The 19,551-nt window shown below is 40.6% G+C and overlaps 1 protein-coding gene across 3 annotated transcripts in view; it reads left to right on the forward strand.

Moving 5' to 3' along the window:
- Positions 1–19,551, forward strand: part of VPS13C (vacuolar protein sorting 13 homolog C) — a 157,411-nt gene that overhangs the window by 20,404 nt on the left and 117,456 nt on the right. For all 3 annotated transcript variants that reach the window (XM_059714788.1, XM_059714787.1, XM_006275348.4), the window contains exons 6-10: positions 3,301–3,410; positions 4,423–4,482; positions 6,259–6,318; positions 7,309–7,389; positions 19,006–19,063. In XM_059714788.1, the coding sequence (XP_059570771.1) occupies positions 3,301–3,410; positions 4,423–4,482; positions 6,259–6,318; positions 7,309–7,389; positions 19,006–19,063 (369 nt within the window). The remainder of the gene's footprint in view (positions 1–3,300; positions 3,411–4,422; positions 4,483–6,258; positions 6,319–7,308; positions 7,390–19,005; positions 19,064–19,551) is intronic.

Here is a 19,551-nt window from a genome sequence, read left to right on the forward strand (position 1 = left end):
GGAGAATAGTTATTAAGCAAGCTTTCGGGTTCAAAAACCCTTTGTCTGGCTGAGGATGTTTCAGCAGTTGGTGTGTGCTCTTCCTGGATGGAAGTGGTAGTGATTCTTCTGGCTGTGTGGTGCATTATAATGCTACAAATTTAGTTTCTCTAACATTTTAATATACATGTAACATTCTTGTTATACTTTGCATACACTTAAATGGTCACTTTTCTAAATTTATTTTCATGCTTTTTATTTCTTCAATGTAAGTGATATGAGATGAGCTTATGAATACTTCTCATTTAAAATTTTTAATTTCAATGTTGTATAAATGCAAGGTATGAGGTGGAAGCGTTAGTGCTTTTTAAATACGTTAGTAAATACCCAGCCTTGTACTGGGAGAATTGCTTATTTTTCCAGGAACCTTGAACCAAAAAATAACTGTCAGAGGCCATTTAAAAGCTTACTTTTCACGGTGCTGTCAGGAAGGTTTTCTGCATCTAGGTTGTCATAACTCTTACAGAAAAATAACATAGTTTCCCACTCGTGAGTTGTTGTGTCTTTGTTTGTTCGTTTTGTTTTGTTATCTGGGCTTTTATCTGAATAATTAATGGCTCCTATAATTTGTTAAACAAGCACACTAAAGGTGAAAGCTAATAGGTTATTTCATAAAGAGCTTAATTATGTCGTAAAGTTGTTACTTACTTCCACATCTCTTGAAAACTTGCATTAAGGTGCAAAGGTAAAGAAAAGTCAGGGGTTGGCTGTCTTGACTGCAACTGATATATTTCTAAGTCCAGCTCTACAATGGAAACTAGAAGCTTTCGGGTCAATGTGAAATGGCCATAATATTATATCAGTTATCAATGCAACATGGTGCTTCTTTTAAACCAATAATTTTATGTGGGTAAATCTGCAACTATGTAGATCAAAGAACTGGTAATACAGAATAGTCCCAAAAGAATAAGCATGTTGCATGTTTCCTGCTCTTACATCTGCTTGTTTTGTAATTTTACTAACTTGAATATTTATCCTTTTCTCACAAAATTGCTTGCACTGGGAAGGACGTAAGCATAAAAAACACAAAAAGCATTTTAGGAAACCTTTTAAAAGTCATGATCACTCAAAAGGTGGGTAAAGTAAGCCTCTTAGGTAGTATGTTGTTTGTCACTTTTTCTTTTTTAGTAGATAACTTTTTATAAGTAGATAGCCAGTTACAAGTCTGAATTCTTTTCATTTTCAGGTATATAGCTGGTGAATAGTTTAAAAACAATTGGTTTTGGTGTAGGGGGAAAAACTTAACAGGCTTAGGGGAGAGTAACCTATGTTCTGAATCTAAAACTCCAGTAAGTATAGAAAAAAGTTTCAACGAGTTTCACTTGTGATACAGTCTTGCCAACATGGAAGTTCTTGAATTTATATATGTAGAGGCATGCGTTTTAATGTAGAGGTTGTGGTACAGTGGGAAACTATTCTCCTGGTCACTACCATAATTGTTTCTAACTATTTAGAACAGACTGCTTCCTAACATGAATGATATACTGATATCCAATCACAGAAAGCTGCTACAAGATGTATGTCAGGAAAATATAAGTTGTAATAATTAGCATTGGTGAACATAACCTCTCCTGTGTCAAAACAGTTAAATGGCTATTGTTACTCATGCTGTTTTGAGTACTGGAAACAGAAACCATCTGTTTACCATCTGGGTTACATCAGTGTATTAACTATTTTTGGTACCCGAGTTATGCCATTCATATTGAATATGTCTATTCAGCACTTAAATGTTCTATCTAGAGATGCAATGAAACCAGTCTAAGGACCAGGAAAAAGTTTGTCGTAGACAGATCCTACAAGGGGAACTTCCCAGGTCCTCTCTGCTTGGTGCCCTCTGCTGCCAACCACGTTGCTCTGCTTGGTGCTCATACCCTGCATGTGTGTGAGCGGACACACACACACACACACACACACACACACACACACACACACACACACACACAAAAAATAGTTACTATCTGTGATATACATGGTGATATAAACAGGCCCCACACTTCCTTTCTGTTTCTGTGTTAGAAAGTTTCTTGCTTATAGAGACTACATATATGTAATTTCCTGTAACGCATGCAGGGACCATAGAAGTTTTCTGGCTTGTACAGGCTGCTAGTTTTATAGGTTCCATCTTATATTTCATTGTATCCTAAGCTCTGAATTCACCATTGAAAAGTTGCCAAGTTCACTTAGTAATTGTGTCAACCTTGTATCTGAACTGTGCACTTAACCACTAAATTAAGCAAAGGTTAACTTGGAAGATGGTAAATTTATGTGAGTGTCTTGTACTCCTGTAGCTTGATCAACCAAAGAGGTGGTTGTATGTGCTAGTCTGAAGTCAGGTAGAAGGTAGGTCATATTTGTACCTGATAGCACTAACTAAATCAAATGTATTGGTTGCTTTCTCGGCAGCTGATGAAGTGAGCTCAGGCTTAAGAAAGCTCATGATGTATACTTTATTTAGTTTTAAATGTACCCTGAGGTTTAAAACTACCATGCCTTTGGTCAACCAAAGCCGCCTTCACTCACACTCAAAAGTACTTGTATGAAGGGAATTATTTTGCCATATTATTTTTTGCCTTTAGCCTTTTTATTGGTGGAACTGGGAGGCACTTTCTAAAGTACTATCTTACAGTGGAGAAGTTGCATTGATTTCCCCCCCCCCGCATAAAGTTTTTTTAATTTGAACAGTAACTTTTTGGGGTGTAGATCAGGTCTGAATCCTGGACTTGAAAGATATAGGTAGGTTTGTGTACCAGTAGTACACACAGATAGCAAAAAACAAACAAACCACCCTACCAAAACCCATTTTGATAATATCAGTATAAGCAGAGTTTCTGTGGACTACAAGACCATAATCCCATGTGTAAAAATGGGAGAAGGGAGCTGGGAAGAGTAGTTGAAATAGGTTTAATTTCCTAGGGATAAACAGAAGTCATGCTTCTGCTCTGGCACCCCAGAGTCTGCTTTGACCTTCCTCTTTAGGACTGTGAAGTGCTTGGATTTAGACAGTCACTCTTGTGAACTGGCAATTTTAAATGGTTTAAATTTGGGGTGTGTTTTTTGTTTGTTTTTTATTATTATTTATTTAAATTACTGAAGCAGTTTGTTTTTTATTTCCTATCCTGAAAAGTACTCTAACCTGAGTAGACTAAGCTTAAGTCACAATGCTGAATGTAGGTGAGGATGTGTGCTGAGCAAAGTTTGATCTTGATCATCAAAACAAAATTTAATGCAAACAGTGCTGACATTTGAAAACTTTTATTTTAGATAAACCAAAGGAGGAGAAAAAAGATACTTTCTTGGAAAAGCTGGCAACTCAGGTTATAAAAAATGTGCAAGTCAAAATCACAGGAATTCATATAAAATATGAAGATGATGTAAGTATTCTGCTTTGTTCACTTAAACCAAATTTCAGCGGAGTCATGTGACAGTGATTTAGTTGCAGTATGCAGTTGTGCCCTGTAGCGTAGAGTGAAATGATTTTAAGCAGTCTTGAAAAAAGCTTATAATATCAGATGGTCTTATAAAGTCTTAATCATACTGGGGGTTTTAGTTACTGTGAAACAAAGTTGTGGTGTGATTTCCTTTTCTCCAGTTTGAACAGTTGACCACTTTTCATGTCTGCTCATGTCTAACATTCTATGCCAAGAACAAAATAACTGTTTGAAGAACAGTTTTTGAGTATGTTTGGTACTAACTTGAACAACAATGGAACAATTTGGTGGAAAAAAACAAAACTAGGGGCATCTATACACATGCTTTGGGGTGGGAGGGAGGAGTGGGGCACTTTAATTAGATCGGCTCTGAGATTTAGTGTCGCGTGTATTCAGAGTCCCATGCTTCAAGATGATGGTGGGGGGCACTTTAACTAAAGCTCGTTCTGGGGTGCTTTAACTGGAACTCACTTTAGTTCAAGTGTCCCCACCACCATTTTGAAATGTGGGGACACTGAATATGTGTGACACACAGACTGCTGGAGCATGCTAATTAGAGATTTGTTTTCAGCATCAGTTTATTTTAAAAGGTTCTTATTTCAGGACCTTTCTCTGAAGGTTATATTTTGACAGGAATCTGTGAAGAGCATAGTGATAAAACCAGGACAGTGGTGGGGAGGCAGTTGGGTTTTTGTGCATAAAAAAAAATTGGGGGTAGGTTGAGTAAGAAGAGCAGACTTAACCTTATGAATGTAAAAGGAACTCTTGCACCAGGATGTTACATGGCTTGAGAGAGCTAAAGTGGGAGGGGCTTTCTTGGATATCTCTTCCTTGTATTACTATTATAATGGCTGTAGTTTATTACACTAATGCAGACAGCAGACTTAAGAGTTAAATTCCAAGGCTGTAAAATGCATGCAACAGCCAGTGCGTTAAACGGTTGTGTGTATTACAGATCACAGATCCGCTTCGGCCACTGTCCTTGGGCGTGACACTGGGAGAACTAAGTTTACTGGTAACATTCTTGTATTTAATTTATTTTACTATGAAAATGGTTTAAACGGTTTCAGAAAAGAATAATACTGGCTCCATGTTTATGGTGTTGTACATGTAATTGAAAACTTGGATGCAAACACTGTTTTTACTAATATTGAGGCTTTCTGAGATCTACACTTGGACACACTTTTCTTTATGGGTTTCACAGACTTCTTTTGTAAAAGGACATGTCATGCATTTGTTAGCATGCAGGTGACACTTTCTTGCAGAGGCACTTAAAACTTTACAGTAAGTCTTTTGGTATTGCAGAAGTTCAAGGGGTTCTATGAAAATTGCAGTAGGACACTTGAATTTTCAAATATTCTACAATACCACACTTTTTCCTTCATGTGGTTAACTGCTGATATATGACCTGGTCTTCTGGCTTGGCAGAAAAGGAAGGGGAGACCTGTGTAATCCACAGATTACCCTAGATTTTAATTCCCATCTGACATTAGTAAAACCTGTGAGAGCATTTGTACATGTTCTTCTTAAATTCTGGATCTCTTGTCCCTGGCTATGGGGATCTCTTGGTTAACCAGTACTAAAACCGTCTGGATAAAAAGGATGGTTATGATGTGTTGTGCTGGTGAAAAATGATGGTAGCCATGTACAGTGATGCCTGTCCTGTCTAGGGAAATTTCTCCCTAATTTCACTGCGTGGGCAGATCAAAATGTGCTGACCAGTGAGTTTTCCAGGCCTGCCTTGGTGAGAAGGCCTGAAGAGCTTGTTTCATATGTCTAGCATGGATCAGTTGCATGCCTCCTGAGTACTGATAATGGTCTACATTCTCTCTTCAAAGTCCAGTGTAATCTCAGCATGTGGTCTAAACTAGTAGGTTTTAAACCTGTGGGCATGGAGCCCTTGATAAATAATGCTTCTTGGAAGCAAGGGTTGCTGTTTCTCAGCTTCCCTCAGTCTGTCCCTAATTTTAAGTAAGTTTCAGCTTGGTGAACTCTGTAGTCTGAACTCTCTAGTTTTAGCTTTTAACAGTGTGGGCTTATCCATTTGCTATAACTCAAACAAGAAGTTGCAAATTCAACTAGAGTCATGAGGTCTGCAGAAATTAAAACAGACCATTTAAGTTTCCACCAAAATTATAAAATTGGAAGTGTCATCAAAATATTGACAGGATCAGGATATGATCACATGTATGTTTGGAACCATTTCAAAGGGGAAACCTTTTAAAAGGGCACCAGCTGTTACAATCTGATGGTTAGGTATGGACAAGCTGCAACTGATACAAATGTAGCAAAATCACACTGCTTTAAAGTTAAAGTTGGAACAGTTTTGTTTTGTTTGTACTGTATCATTCCTGGTTTGACCATAACAGCTGGAATCCTTTTGAACAGCTTTAAATGTCTGTGTTACCTTTTGTTACCAACTGGTTTAATTCATAAATGAGTTATAAACACCCGTGTTGCATTGTTAGCAGTGGAGTCATTTTATGCTAAAATAGATCAAAACATCTATTTTGGTGGGAGGGGATGTCACTAGAAACCTATGATACAGTGACTTACAGGGTCAAAAATTCAAGACTGATGAAATAGATTTGACCTGCTTGTGCCTACAACTTACATATGCAATAAGGAGATTTGCCTGCTGTGTGTGTGTTGGTTTGCTTTTACTTAAATGTTATGCTAGCATCATAAACTTTGAAATGCTGTACATTTTTATGACAGAGGCTAAAGCCTAGCATTTAAATTAAAAATGAATTAATGAAAGATGCTGTCTATTTTTTTTTTAAACATTTAGACAGCCAATGAAAACTGGACTCCTTGCATTTTAAACGAAGCTGCAAAAATCATCTACAAGGTAATATGTCAAAACTTATTAGGTAAAGAATGAAAATTGAACTTATGCCATGCTAATAAAAGAACTGGGTTAAGAAGCCTGTGAGGAATGGGGTGAGTAACATTTTGGTTCATTAAACTAACAGAAGAGTCCTGTAGTAGAATAACTTGTGGTTCTTTTTTCAATAATGGTTAATTTCCTGCCCTGTTTCTTTTTTCCCCCTTAACTTTTAAGGTGATGTAGAGCTGTGATCACTGGTTAATTACAGGACATCATTGTCAACTCAGTGGGCTACAGGGCTGATGCTTGTTCTTAATTCAAGGATCCTAATTAAAGTGTAGATTTACAATGAACCTTTCAAATAACAGGCTTAAGTAACCATTTCCTGCTCTTACTGTAATCTGTACTGCTCCTGGCACTTGTAGCTATGTGCATGTATGTTTATACTAAAATAATAGTTAAAATATTATGGGGCAGTAGAAGTGATGTTAGATGAAGTTAACATAGATTTAGAAATCTCTTGATGTTCCTGAAGTAAACATTATGCTAATTTTATCCTTTTTTTTTTTTTTTTTTTTAGTAGCTTCCTCCCTCCTGAGATTTTGTTTCTGTGGAATATGCTTGAGCCTCCTTTAGGCAACTGCACAGCCAGTTTCAAAAGTTTGACAAAAATTTAGCACAAGTTGCAAAGATTTTACCTTTTTTATATATAAATCCTTTGAGCAAAACAGTGAGATCCAATCTAGAATCAAAATTAGCTTGGGTTGCCTTACTTTTTTTTTTTTTCTTTATCCTGCATTATAATAATAGCCTTTTTGTTATAATAAAGGGAAAAACAGATTTTGGAGCATACATTTATATGAAAACTAAGTAGGCAAAACGTTTTGCTACAACATCAACGGTGCAAAATATATTTTGATGGCCAAAATTCATAAGAGGAAAGCTGATTTATTACTGACTTTTGACTTCAGTGAGCTGTCAAATCCATTAAGTGTTTCTTTTTCTTTTCAGCTTTTGCGTCTTGATAGCCTCAGTGCTTACTGGAATGTGGGCAGTCAGATGTATTATCATGGATCCCGCGAACAAATACTGGTAATTATGGGGTACATACAGGAAAAGTTTTTTCTAAATATTTATAGTACTGTTGACTCAGACTGGCTGAAAGTGTAGAAATGGTAACACGAGGCATAACTTGGTATCTGCCTGGTAAAATCCTTGTAGTGTGCACTGTGCTTCAAATATGGGGGGAAAAAAAACTCAGGTAACTTTTTCTTCCTTCAATTATCTATATTCTGTAGCAGTTTAAATGATTTGGAGGCTGATCCTGATAATACTGACCAGTTAGTGTTACTTCAATATTCTTGTTGACTTTGGTTAGTTGTTTACTAGAGCTGCGCAAAGCTTCAGGTGCTGATTCAATTTGGAGGCGATTCAGCTCGATTAGGTGGCCGAGTCTCTGAATCCAAATTGAATTGGGAGAGCAATAAAAAGGTCTGAATCGATTCAAAGCTTTCCGAATTGATTCGGAAAAGATTTTGGAGAGCTTTGGGGATTCGGGCAGTCTCCATTTGCTGCCGCAGGGGGATGGACCCAGACTGTACAGGGGTGGGGGGGGCTAGAGGAGGGGAGAGGAGACCATAGGGGGACTACCACCAGGCCCCATCTCCTGACCATGCTCACTCTCCCAGCCCCCACATGGCTGCTCTGCCCACCCCAGCTCCTGGTTTAAAAAAAAAAAAAAAAAAAAGCCCCATATCCACTGGCTGCTGCCAGGCGGGGGGTAATCCCTGCTGCCCCATGCTGCGTAGGGGGTCTATTGCAAGCCCCCATTCCCTGCCCACTCTCCCAGCCCCATTGATAGCTGTCCTGCCTGGCTCCAGCCTCCCGGTTGTTTGTTTGTTTGTTTGTTTTTTTTTTAAAGCCTCTCACTCACTGGCTGCTGCTGCAGCAGCCTCGGGGCTCTGAGGGCTCATGGCAGAGCCCTCCCATGCAGTGCAGGGCAGTGGGGGGCAGCAGGGATTGCCCCCCCCTTCCTGGCAGGAGCCAGTGAATTCGGGGCTTTTTGTTTAAAGAATCAGGAGCTGGGGCTGGGTGGGGCAGCTATTGCTGGGGCTGGGAGAATGGGCGGGGGATGGGGCCTGTTTGATTTGGTGGATTTTGGCGGTGCCTGAATTGATTTGGAACAGTAATTAGAATCGGCAAATTGAATTGCTGTCCCCTGAATCCAAAGCAAATACTAGCTTCTTTGCACAGGCCTATTATTTACTGCTATCTGGTACCGGGACCATAGAATTAGTGATGTCAGACCATTCATCACAATTTCTTACTTAATAAGACAGTTCTGTACATATAAAAAGGAAACTCCATGGACAGATAGTTTGGCTGTTTAGTGGTCCTAGACAGGAAACCTGTGCTAGAGGGGGAATGTGGGCTTTCCTTTATGATGCTCCCCTCTGGGGTATGCAGGAACAAACCTCTGGTGTTAAGGAGAGCTTGAGAATGCAATGGTGCTGTCATCTAGTGAGGTATTATGGTAGTACTTGCAAACAGAGAAAGCAGAAAAGGGCTATCTGTGTCCTGGAAGACTTGGATTGAATGCATGTGTTTTGTGGAATTGTGGACTCTCCTCAGATTTACGACATAATTGGTTCCTGAAAACCACATCTTAAGTCGAAGTGTTGTAACTCGGAACCAACTTTTTTTTTTCCCATGGGAAACAATGTTATAATGGGGGATTGGTTCCTGAACTAAGTCCTGATACCTTATTTTCACCAAAAATAACCAGGAATTTTGTACTCAATCAATTATAGATGAGTAATATAGCTACATTAATGTATTTATATTGTGAATAGCAATCATTGATTTGGAAGGACTTCTTTGAGGTGACTTTGCTGGACTTTGTGAAGGGTTCTTGGCTGGAGTCTTCTCAGGAGTTTTGGCTACAGGTTCTTCTGGAGTCCTGTCTGCTATCTTAGTGTCCAAAGAAGTTTGGACAGATGTTCTCCAGGAAGATGGGTGACGCAGTGAACTTTGTTCTCTGTTGTGGTGTTGCATCGGTTCAAGCATTGTAAAGTCGAAACTGATGTCAGAAAGTTGAAACAGGGTGTCGGTTTATAAATGTTGTAAGTACGAAATGTAACTTGAAACGTCTTAAGTTGAGGACTGCCTGTACTCAAGTTGGATACTAGGCCTGATGATGATTATTGTCTTAACTTGACAACAGATCCTTGTATGTATTGGTTGTCATTTTCTTGGTGGACTTAATGCAAGAACAAAGGCTTGTGCATTTTTAAAATACAGCATTTTAATTAGTGGCACATTTTATACTAAGTTGAGTTAAAGGTAGGATGGTGTTGGCTGCTATTTATAGCATTTACTTTTTCAGTGTCTGATCAACACTTGGCAAAGAGTTCTGTTCCTGTGACTGGTTTACCACAGTCATCTTCTGTCTTATTTCTTTTATAGTATGCAGAGGGTGGCTTACGTTTTTGTAACTGGTTTGATCATCCTTCATTTTGATCTGTTTGTGATGTACTGAATGTGCTAGTGGTGTGTGGTGCCTCAAGTGCAGCTGATGCTACTCATTTAGACTGTTTCTAGGTACACTCTCCTGTGTTCTTGTCTTTGGCAGTCCTTTGCAGTTGAAGATGGTTCTTTTATGATGGGCCACAGCCATCTTCAGATAAGACTATCTGAGATTGGCAGATCCTGGTGCAGCTCAGACGTGTGTGTGTGTGGGGTGGGTGGCACTGGATTCTTGATTAGGTCCACAACATCCTGTTTCTGCTGCTCCTGCTTTTCTACCTCCTGTTATTATAGTGAGGTTTCAGAGTACCTAGATTGCTGCAGCAGACTCGTCTTCTGTTTGGAGCGGTCCTGGGTGATAGTCTCCCACAAATTGACTTTGATGTTGCATTTTTTTTAAAGTTGGCCTTGAGGACATCCCTGAAGCACTTTCTCTGCCCTCCTCTTAAGCATATGCCTTGGGTGAGCTGGGAAAATAAAACTTGCTTTGGGAGTCTGGAGTCAGATGTCTGGATGACATAGCCGGCCCAGTGAAGGCGATGATCATCTGACATCAACTTAATGCTCACGGTTTTTTGCTTGCAAGAAGGTGCTAACGCTAGTGTGTCCGTCTTCTCACTGAATTTGGAGGATCTTCCACATGCAGCGTTTTACTGCTCCAACAAATTCTAGATGTTTTTGTACATTGTTCCGTACAGCAAAGTGGAGATCACGACTGTTTGATAAAGCACGAGCTTAATTTTGGATCTGATGTCACAATCTTTGAACACCTTTTCTTCAGGTGTCCAAAGGCTGCATTTGTACGTTTTGAGACTATGTTGGATTTATGTGTTGATGTCAGCCTTCTGCGAGAGATGGTTTCCAAGGTCCAGGACATACTTGCCTTTCTCTAGAATTTCATCATGGATGTGCATTACCAGAGCTGGGGAAGGTTCGTTAGGAGCTGGTTGGCAGAGGACTTTAAGTATTCTGAATGTTAAGAGTTAGTTCCACTTTCTAAGCTGTTGAAGATAGCTTGAAGATCTGCTTCTGAGTGAGTGCATGCTATAGCATCAGCTTACTGGAACTTGGTGATTGAGGTCGGGGTTGGTTTTGGCTCTGAGTTGGCATAGGTTTAAGTAGCTTACCATCCATTACATAGTTTAGTTCCACTCTGGCTAGGAGCTTGTTGGTGATCAGGTGTCATCACTCCAACACTCTTCTCAGTATTCCTTGCCATGATGTTACACAGCCTTTCTTAACTCTCATTTTAACCTCAAAGGGATCTGTGATGGATCCATTACTGAGAACCACTGTCATGGAGCAAGCGGAGATTGGTAACCTTTTAATGGGCATCTGTACTTCAGAAGAATCCTTCACAACACTTCTCAGCTGACAGTCTAAAGCTTTCATGAAATCAAAGAAGGCCATGTAGAAAGGCTTATGTAGTTCCCAGCATTTCTCCTGCAGTTAACGTGCTGTGAAGATCATGTCACCTTGTGCCTCTTGATGCCCTAAGCCCACGCTGTGATTCTGGGAGGAGCTGTTCAGCAAGTGGAAGGAGATGGTTCAGGAGGGTTCTTGCAGTGATCTTTCCTGTGATGCACAGCAAGATGATCCCTTTATAGTTTCCAGTTGGACTTGTCTTCTTTCTTGAAGATGGTCATGATCATGAGGTCCTCTGGGATTTCCTCATCATTCCCAATCCTTAAGATGAGGGCGTGAATCTGTGATGAGCTCTTCTCTTCCCTGTTTGAAGATTTCTTTGGGGATTCCATCTGCTCCAGATGCCTTGTTGTTATTCATTTGTTTCATTTGTTGTTTGAGGGTTAGAGGGGTTCTGAGATCTCTGACTGGGTGTTGTGGAATGGAGTTGAGAAGGTTTTCAAAATGCTTCTTCCATTGGGCATTAATGACTCCCCTTTTCTTTGATCAGGTCTCCTCCATCCTTGGGTCTCAAGGGGGTTGGTTCTTGAGTGCTTGGACGGCAGATGGCTTTGGCACTGAAGAAGCCACACTTATTGTGGATGTCAGCAAGATGTTGAATCTTCTCAGCCCTGTCTTCCCACCATTTGTTCTTCATATCGTGTGTCTTCCTTTGGACCTCTGTCCTGGTTTGTTGGAGATTTAGTTTCTTTTCCTTGGAGTTGGTGTCATCTTGTCAAGCACAAAAGTCCTTGCACTTGCTATTGATCAACTCTTGGATCTCCCAGTTATTCTTATCAAACCAGTTTTGATGTTTCCTGGTAGAGAATCCAAGTGTCTCTTCACAGACACTGATAATGGTGGCTTTGAGGGCACCCCATGTGCTGCTGACATTCTCTCGTTGATGGTTAGAATTTGCCAGTTTTTGTAGTTGTTGAGGTGGTGGAAGAGGTCTCACTTCTTTGAATCCTTCAACATTGATCTTCTGTTGGCATTGCTTCTGCTGCAGCTGTTGTTTGGCAGCCAGTTTGAGTAATATAACTGAGCAGATGAGTTGGTGATCAGTACAACAATCATCAGTTCCTAGCACAGGTTGGGTGATACAGACATATTTGCTATCCCAGGCACAGACAGTGACATAGTCAGTCAGGTGCCAGTCGTTAGATTGTGGATGTTGCCATGATGTCCTGTGCCTGCTTTTCTGGTGGAACAGGGTGTTGGTGATGGAGTCCATGTTCTATGCATTTGGTTGAGGAGGATGTGATTGGAGTTGACCTTTCCTACTCCTTTCTTGCTGTGTGTTTTTTATTCTGTTCCAGAGGTTAGAGTCCCTTCCGACTCTGGTGTTGAAATCACTGAGAAGAATAAGTCTGTCTTGCTTTGGAACATCAGAAAGGACTTGATCAAGTTTGGTGTAGAATTCCTTCTTGTTTTCATCTGTAGTGTTGTGAGTTAGGGCATATTTGCTCCCTATCAGTGTAGGACAGAAAATTAATGAGGTGATTTGTTAATTCTGATAGGGAACTTGTTAAGTTGGTTTATGAGTTAATTCTTAACGGCAAAAACAATTCTGTGAAGTCTGCTTTCTCCTTCCTGTTTACTCTTCCAGAAGAAGGTATAATCACCTCCATGTTCTTTGAACTGCTCATCTCCTGCTTGCCAGGTCTCGCTCAGTGCAGCTAGACTGATGTCACCCGAGTTCTCGGACCATAATTGCAGTGAGGTGCTCTGACCATTCACTATTAGGATGCTCATGGACAACCCTAATGTCTCAGGTCTGAAAATGATGGTATCCATTCTGCATCACTGACCTGGTTGGACTTGTATACAGCATTGTTTTGTACAGAAGAATATGGAATATGGTAGATATAGATGTATGTACATATATAGTTGTGCTGATGGTAAAGATCTTAATAGCAATGAACTGAACTGTTAATTGAATCCAGTAAAAGTGACAATCCCTCTATTTAGTCAGAGCAGGGGTATCAAAGATCCAGTCTGTACAGCCCTATCATTTGTCCCTTGGGACTGGAGTTGACCCACACACTGCAGGTGATTGTGCTAGGTCAGACGCAGGTACAGGGTAGGTGCCACATGCAGTGTGGGTCCTGGATCAACTGGCATGTGTCCTGGGCTGGTCCCTCACCAGCATTGCATGCACCAGTCCTGGACCGGGAGGGATGAGCATTGCATGCACTATGTATGGCATACTGGGGTTGGGCCTGGGGGGAAGGGTCTGTGGGCCCAGCCTGGCCCATGGGACAGATGAGTGGTGTATGACCAGTCTCATGAACCAGCCCTGCATCTCCCATCTGGCCTGTGGGTCCAGTTGAGTTCGACATCCCTGATTGAAGCGCAGGGAAAATTGTATACAGAATCTTGCAGAATCATTTTGATAGATTGCTTATGTTCTATTGTTGGCTAGAATAGCAGAAACGTAATGGTCACAGATGCATATTGGCTCTATACACCAATTCATGTGCACGTCTAAGAGTTAAATGGACACTTATCAGAAATATTTCCCCCTTTTAAGAAGTGTATGTTAAACATGGCCTTTATTCACTTTCCTTCTTGCTATGCTAGTGGCACCATTTTTCCAAATCAGTCAGAAATAATCCAAATATACAGGGAGATGGCATAAGACAAGAAGAACGATCTAGGACTATATGCAGATGATGTTATGTTTTTCACTAGCCAGTTGCCTGTCAAGAATGATGGGGGGTGGGTGCAGATGGGGACAGAGGCCTGTGTCCGGCTTCCTCCCCCTCACCTTCAGGGCCAGGCCCGCTCCTCCTTTCCTCCCTTGTGCTGCTGGGCTTGGCCTGGTACACCCCCCCCCCCCCCCCCCCACTCTCCCATTTTGGGGCCGGGCCCACTTCCCTTCCTGTCTGCCCAGCCCATGTCTGCCTGCCTCACATTTCCATGAATCATGGGGAGGAGGGGGATGAAACGCGGCCACTCGGCAACCCATGCTACCACTGCATCCAGGTAGCGGGGGACGAAGCCAGCGCTCTCTCCATTCTATTGCCACCCCCTGCCCCTCCCGCCCCCCTGCTCCTTCCTCTCTGTCCCCGCTGTCATGGTGGTGTCAGGTCCTGCTCTTCTCCCATGGTGTGGCTGGTCTGGGCCTGTTTTCCCCCCCATGCTACCGCTGCATGTCCAACATTGTTCTGCCCCCAGCTTGTGCTGTTACTGCCTCCAGCTCCTCCACGGAGCAGGGGGGCCTGGCCTTGGACCGCCCCCTGTCCCCTTTGTCTCTGCTGTCGTGCTGCCACCTGTAGTCTGAACGCCACCTGCAGTCGAATCGCCAAGACTGCCAATCTGAGTGCGAATAAAGCATTCTGGACAGACAGACTATGGCTTTTATAATATTAGAATTTCAAAACAAATTAATGTATACTCTCCAAACTAATAATATATGTCAGTTTCAGGATTTAAGATTAACTACAAAAAATCAGAACACCTAGACAGTTGGTATAGGACCAGATGTGCATGTATGAACGCATGCACACTAATGCATTTAAATGGGTAATTTTAATTTCATTAAAATACTTAGCGGTGAATATACTAAAAAATGGTAGTATTGGCACAGTTCTAATTGTATTCCTTTGATTGAAAGAATCAAGAGATTTAGGAAATTGGTCAAAATATGCAATTTCATGGCTGGAGAAAATCGCAGCAATATAAATTAGTATCTTAACTCCAATTTCCTATTCCAAACTTTTCCTTCTTTAGATGAGTGACAGAGTATGATGGGTATATTTATTTGGGGAAATAAGAAAGTTGATTGTAAAAATTGCATCCTGCAAAAACCTCAGGCAAAGGGGGAACCATTTCTAAACCTTCCTGAGAACTCTGGAACGTGTGTCCTGGAACTGATCACTCCATTTCAAGTGGTTGCAAGAAGTACAGTTGCAGAACCCTGGAAGAGATGAGACACCTGTGGAATTGCTGACTAGTCTGAAAAAGTTTGGGAGGTTTTAGTAATATCCTATCAAGTCGGTGTTCTGCAGGGTAGAAGGCAAAAAGATGCTTATTTGGATATTTTTAAAGTTTGCTTCAAACGAATCTTTTGCCTCCAAGCCCTAAACTTTTTTCTATATTGAAGTGCAAGTTTTATGTGGTACCACTTGAATGGATTTGGAACAAATTCAAAAACATATATGTTTTTGAATGTCAACTCTGTTAATGAATCCAACCCATAAAACAAATTCTTTTTTTTTTCTTTTTTTTTTAAAAAGAATGTTGATTGGCTACAGTCAAGAGGCACCAAGAGCAAGCGTTCTCTTTACCCTTTGATGTAGACACTCTTCCCATTCTGCTGCTTTTCAGACTCTACTACTAGGATACTAGTATGCTAAAGGTGGTGAGTGAAGGAAAGGACACTTAAGGAAGAGATGTCTTGCAGATGGAAAAAATGAGTTTAAAGTAAAAAGTATTTCTTACCATCTAATGTTTGTAATTGCTACTAAAACTACTTTCCATCTATTTAAGTTTTTGGACCCTAAAATTTAGAAACGGATCAAGCAAATTAAACAGAAGTAGTATATTTAGTTTGCAAATGACCTTTTCAGTGATTTGTAAACGCACCACTCGACTTTTTTTTCCTTTGTACAAGACTTTAATTCTTAATTTTTGCCCAAGCTGTTTAAAGAACTTCTAAGTTACACTTTTTTTTTTTTAGTATACCCTGTTTCTCAAAAGACTAGTTCTTCCTTGTAAACAGGATGTTTGGGTCTTAATTTTAAGCATTATTATTAAATCAGCTGCTTTATAGCAGCTAATTAGTCTGTTTTGTAGAATAATAAATTGTGCAATCCTTTTCAATCTGTCACTTTGGTGCAACAGGCTACAGGTTTCTAAGTAACACAACAAGCATAATGTTGTTTGCAAGATAAGTTATTGTATATTTAATATCCCTATTTGAAGTTAGCGTTTATTAATATAGCTCTGCAGACAGGAAATATGTTGAAATACAAATATTGTGTGAATAGAAAAAGTACCTCATGACATTACAAACAAACTACATGCAGGGACTGGGTAGGGAACATTTTGAAAAAATTGTTGCAACAATTCTTTCCTGGAGTCAAGTTTTTTAATCTAATATCTTGTTATCATTTACAGTAATGAACACTTTGTATGAAATACTCCCTATACTTTAGCAAAGCCCAGTAGGCAAATAGTAATCTAGTTCCTCTGGTCTGAATGGTATTTTTGTTTTGATAAACTAGGCTTGAGTCTAAACATACTTCATTGTCCAAGCTGTGTTGTTTTTTTTTTTAACTGGCTTTTAAGTTTTTCACTGGAGTATAATTTCCTTACTTTGAATTGTGTTTATATATCAGTTTCTTTTACAAAGTATGATTGCCACTAAAAAAAACAAACTAGAGGTTAAACCTAAAAATGTTAATGGAAACATTGCAGTGCAGTTATCTCTTCAGCATAAGCTAAAAAAATACTTGGTCAGTTACTAAAGGAATTGGAACTTGTGGTAGAAATGTGGTATGTCTTTTAATAGACCAACTAGATTTTTTGCAAAAATAATTTTTTTGGTCAGTTACTGGAATGTTGATCAAAAAATGACTAACCCACAAGGATATGGCTATTATATACAGCTGCAGGGCCAAAAACATCTTGCTTGTCTTCTAAGAAGTTTGGGTAACTTTTTTTTTTTATTTTCTCAATCCCTCATTTTTTAACTCAGTTTGCAGTCTTATTCAGTGAGAAGAACTCATTGCTACACATGGGATATAAGCTCCATATTGTTGACTGTGTTGCATCTCACTGTTGCTTGTTAATGTATATAGCAGTGGTCTCCAACCTTTTTAAGTAGGAGATCGTCTTTGGCAGTTAAAGGTAACCCAAGATCTACTATGTGCCACCACCCCCTTCCCTTGCACCCTCCCCCCCCCCTGCTCAGCAGGTAAGTCTTTGGGAAGGGAAGGAGGGGGGCAGATTGAGGCAGAGGGGGAGAAAATTATTTGGGGGCACACCTCCCCAGCAGGTAAGTCCCAACCAGCCGGGGCCCCAATTAACTTATCCCTGCTCCTGCGTCTATGGCACTGTCCTTCACCGTGGGGAATCTCGATCTAGCCCCTGCCCCTTCCCTCCATCACAGACTGACCTGCTGGGCTGGGGTGTGCATGCACGTGGGCACTCAGCCCCTCACCCCAGCCTTGGATTGACTCCAAGAGGCTCCCAGATCTACCAGTGGATTGATATCTGGTGGTTGGTGACCACTAGTATATAGTGAGAGTGGTTCCTCCAAAGCAGTGGTTCCCAACCTTGGGTTGTGACCCCATTTGGGGTCGCAATGATAAAAAATGGGGTCACAAAGATGCTCAACAGTGTTGACTAATTACGATGAATATGCTTCCTGCATATAAATATGCAACTTGCCCATGGCAGTTATGGGTCCATGCATTACAGTTGCAGCTCTAACTCGGTGCTTGTATATTACAGGAAGTTAATGTCATTTTGGGGTCTCCATGCATCATTTTGGGTTCACAAAGAGCTTCCAATATTTAAATGGGGTCATGCTGAGGAAAAGACTGAAAGCCCTGCTCCAAAATATCAGGAGCCACCTGGGAGTGAATTCTGTATACGTTAATGGGAAATGGAAGTGGATGAGAACTGGAAGCAGATGTTGTAGCCTGGATGCTGGAGTTTTTATATACAGCAAAAGCTTTGTTATCCGGCACCCATGGGGAATGGGGGGGGTGCCAGATAACAAAATATGCTGGTTAACTGAGAGGCCCGAGCAGGTGTCTCTGTCTGTTTAGGCTGCCGCTTCTCCCGCCACATCCGGGGCGTTGCTGGCTCTCCCACAGGCCCCGAGGGACAGGGAGGCAGGCCCCATGCAGCCTGCTATGTCCCAGGCTGTGGGGGCTTGGTGAAACAGGAAATGCCCCAGTGGGCACCTCCAGTTTCGCTTTTACCTTACAAACTGGCATGCCGGTTAATAGAGCATACCTACTTGTAAGGTCCTGGTTAAGGCAGCTTTTACTGTACTGGTGTGAAGGGTGAGTATTTTGGGCTGTGCAGCATGCTTGGATGTTGCAGACTTGCAGTAGGTGTTTGGCTTGTGGTGGTCTGTTGGAAAATAGGTACTGCAAGTACTAAGGAAAGGCATACCTCTGTGTGAAGACAGTTATGTGATATGGGATTTCAGTATATGTGGGTGATAGTATATCTGCCACAGGGTCCTCAGTGGAGCATCTGCTGTAGAGAAACATGGCATTGTAACATTGTACAATTGGATTTAATGCCCGTTTCCAGCAGGATGTAAATAATGACCATTTTATGATGACTGGTATGTATATTTCTTCAGTTTTGGATACCTGTATGGACAACATACCTTCATAAACGCTGAGTGTTTGAAACTTTTTTGTATAACTAGTGTAAGTTGTCTGTCTTTTTCCTTTCCTCTGTTACATTGGTTGCGTTTGGGAGAGCCCAAGGCTTGTGAAATATATATATATATAAAAATAAAAAAAAATAAAAGAAAAATCTAAAGTTGGCATGAGTTGAGACTAATGATCTAAGAAGTATGCATGAGGAGGCAAACTCATGTTTTACTGAAAAGTAGAGAAAATAAATTAAGTCTTCTTTAGAAGAGACATTTGTTAATCACTGGGAATTCTGAGAACTCCTTTGCTTTAAACTTTCTTCTCAATGTGTCATCTTAAAATTCAGGCTCAGGTTTGCAACTCAAAACAGGAACTTATCTCATCATAATCGGTATAGGTGCAGTGACTTTCATCTTATGTTCATTTATAGGATCAGCTAAAAAGAGGAATTCCTTGTAGCAGCAATCGGCTTCAAAACTATCAGTATAGTAAGTATGGTAAACAGTGAATTTATCTTGCTCCTCTGAATTCATTGTCATGATTTTTGGGTTTTCTCTTTCTTTGTGGTTTTTTTTTCCTCTGTCCATCTACCTTAGAGTAAACATTGGGGTTCAGATTTTATTAAATTAAATCTCCTGCTTTTGTGACCTGCAATAATACTTTTGTGATAACATGAAGAGGGCAAAATGGGGGCTTCAAGTATTTTCTGTTACTTTAAGACCATGACATAACAACCCTGATAAATTCAAGGTACAAGCACTGCTTGGGCTATATAATTATTAGGTAGGCTTGCAAAAGGCAGCATAGAATCATAGAAAATGAGGGTAGGAAGGGACCTCTGGAGATCTAGTCCAACCCCCTACTCAAAGCAGGACCATCCCCAACTAGATCATCCCAACCAAAGCTTTGTCTTGGTGGGTCTTAAAAATCTCCAAGGATGGAGAGCCCACAGCTGTTCTGGATAATCTGTTCATAG

The sequence above is a fragment of the Alligator mississippiensis genome, chromosome 11 (genome assembly GCF_030867095.1).
Source record: "Alligator mississippiensis isolate rAllMis1 chromosome 11, rAllMis1, whole genome shotgun sequence".
NCBI classification, from domain to species: Eukaryota; Metazoa; Chordata; order Crocodylia; family Alligatoridae; genus Alligator; species Alligator mississippiensis.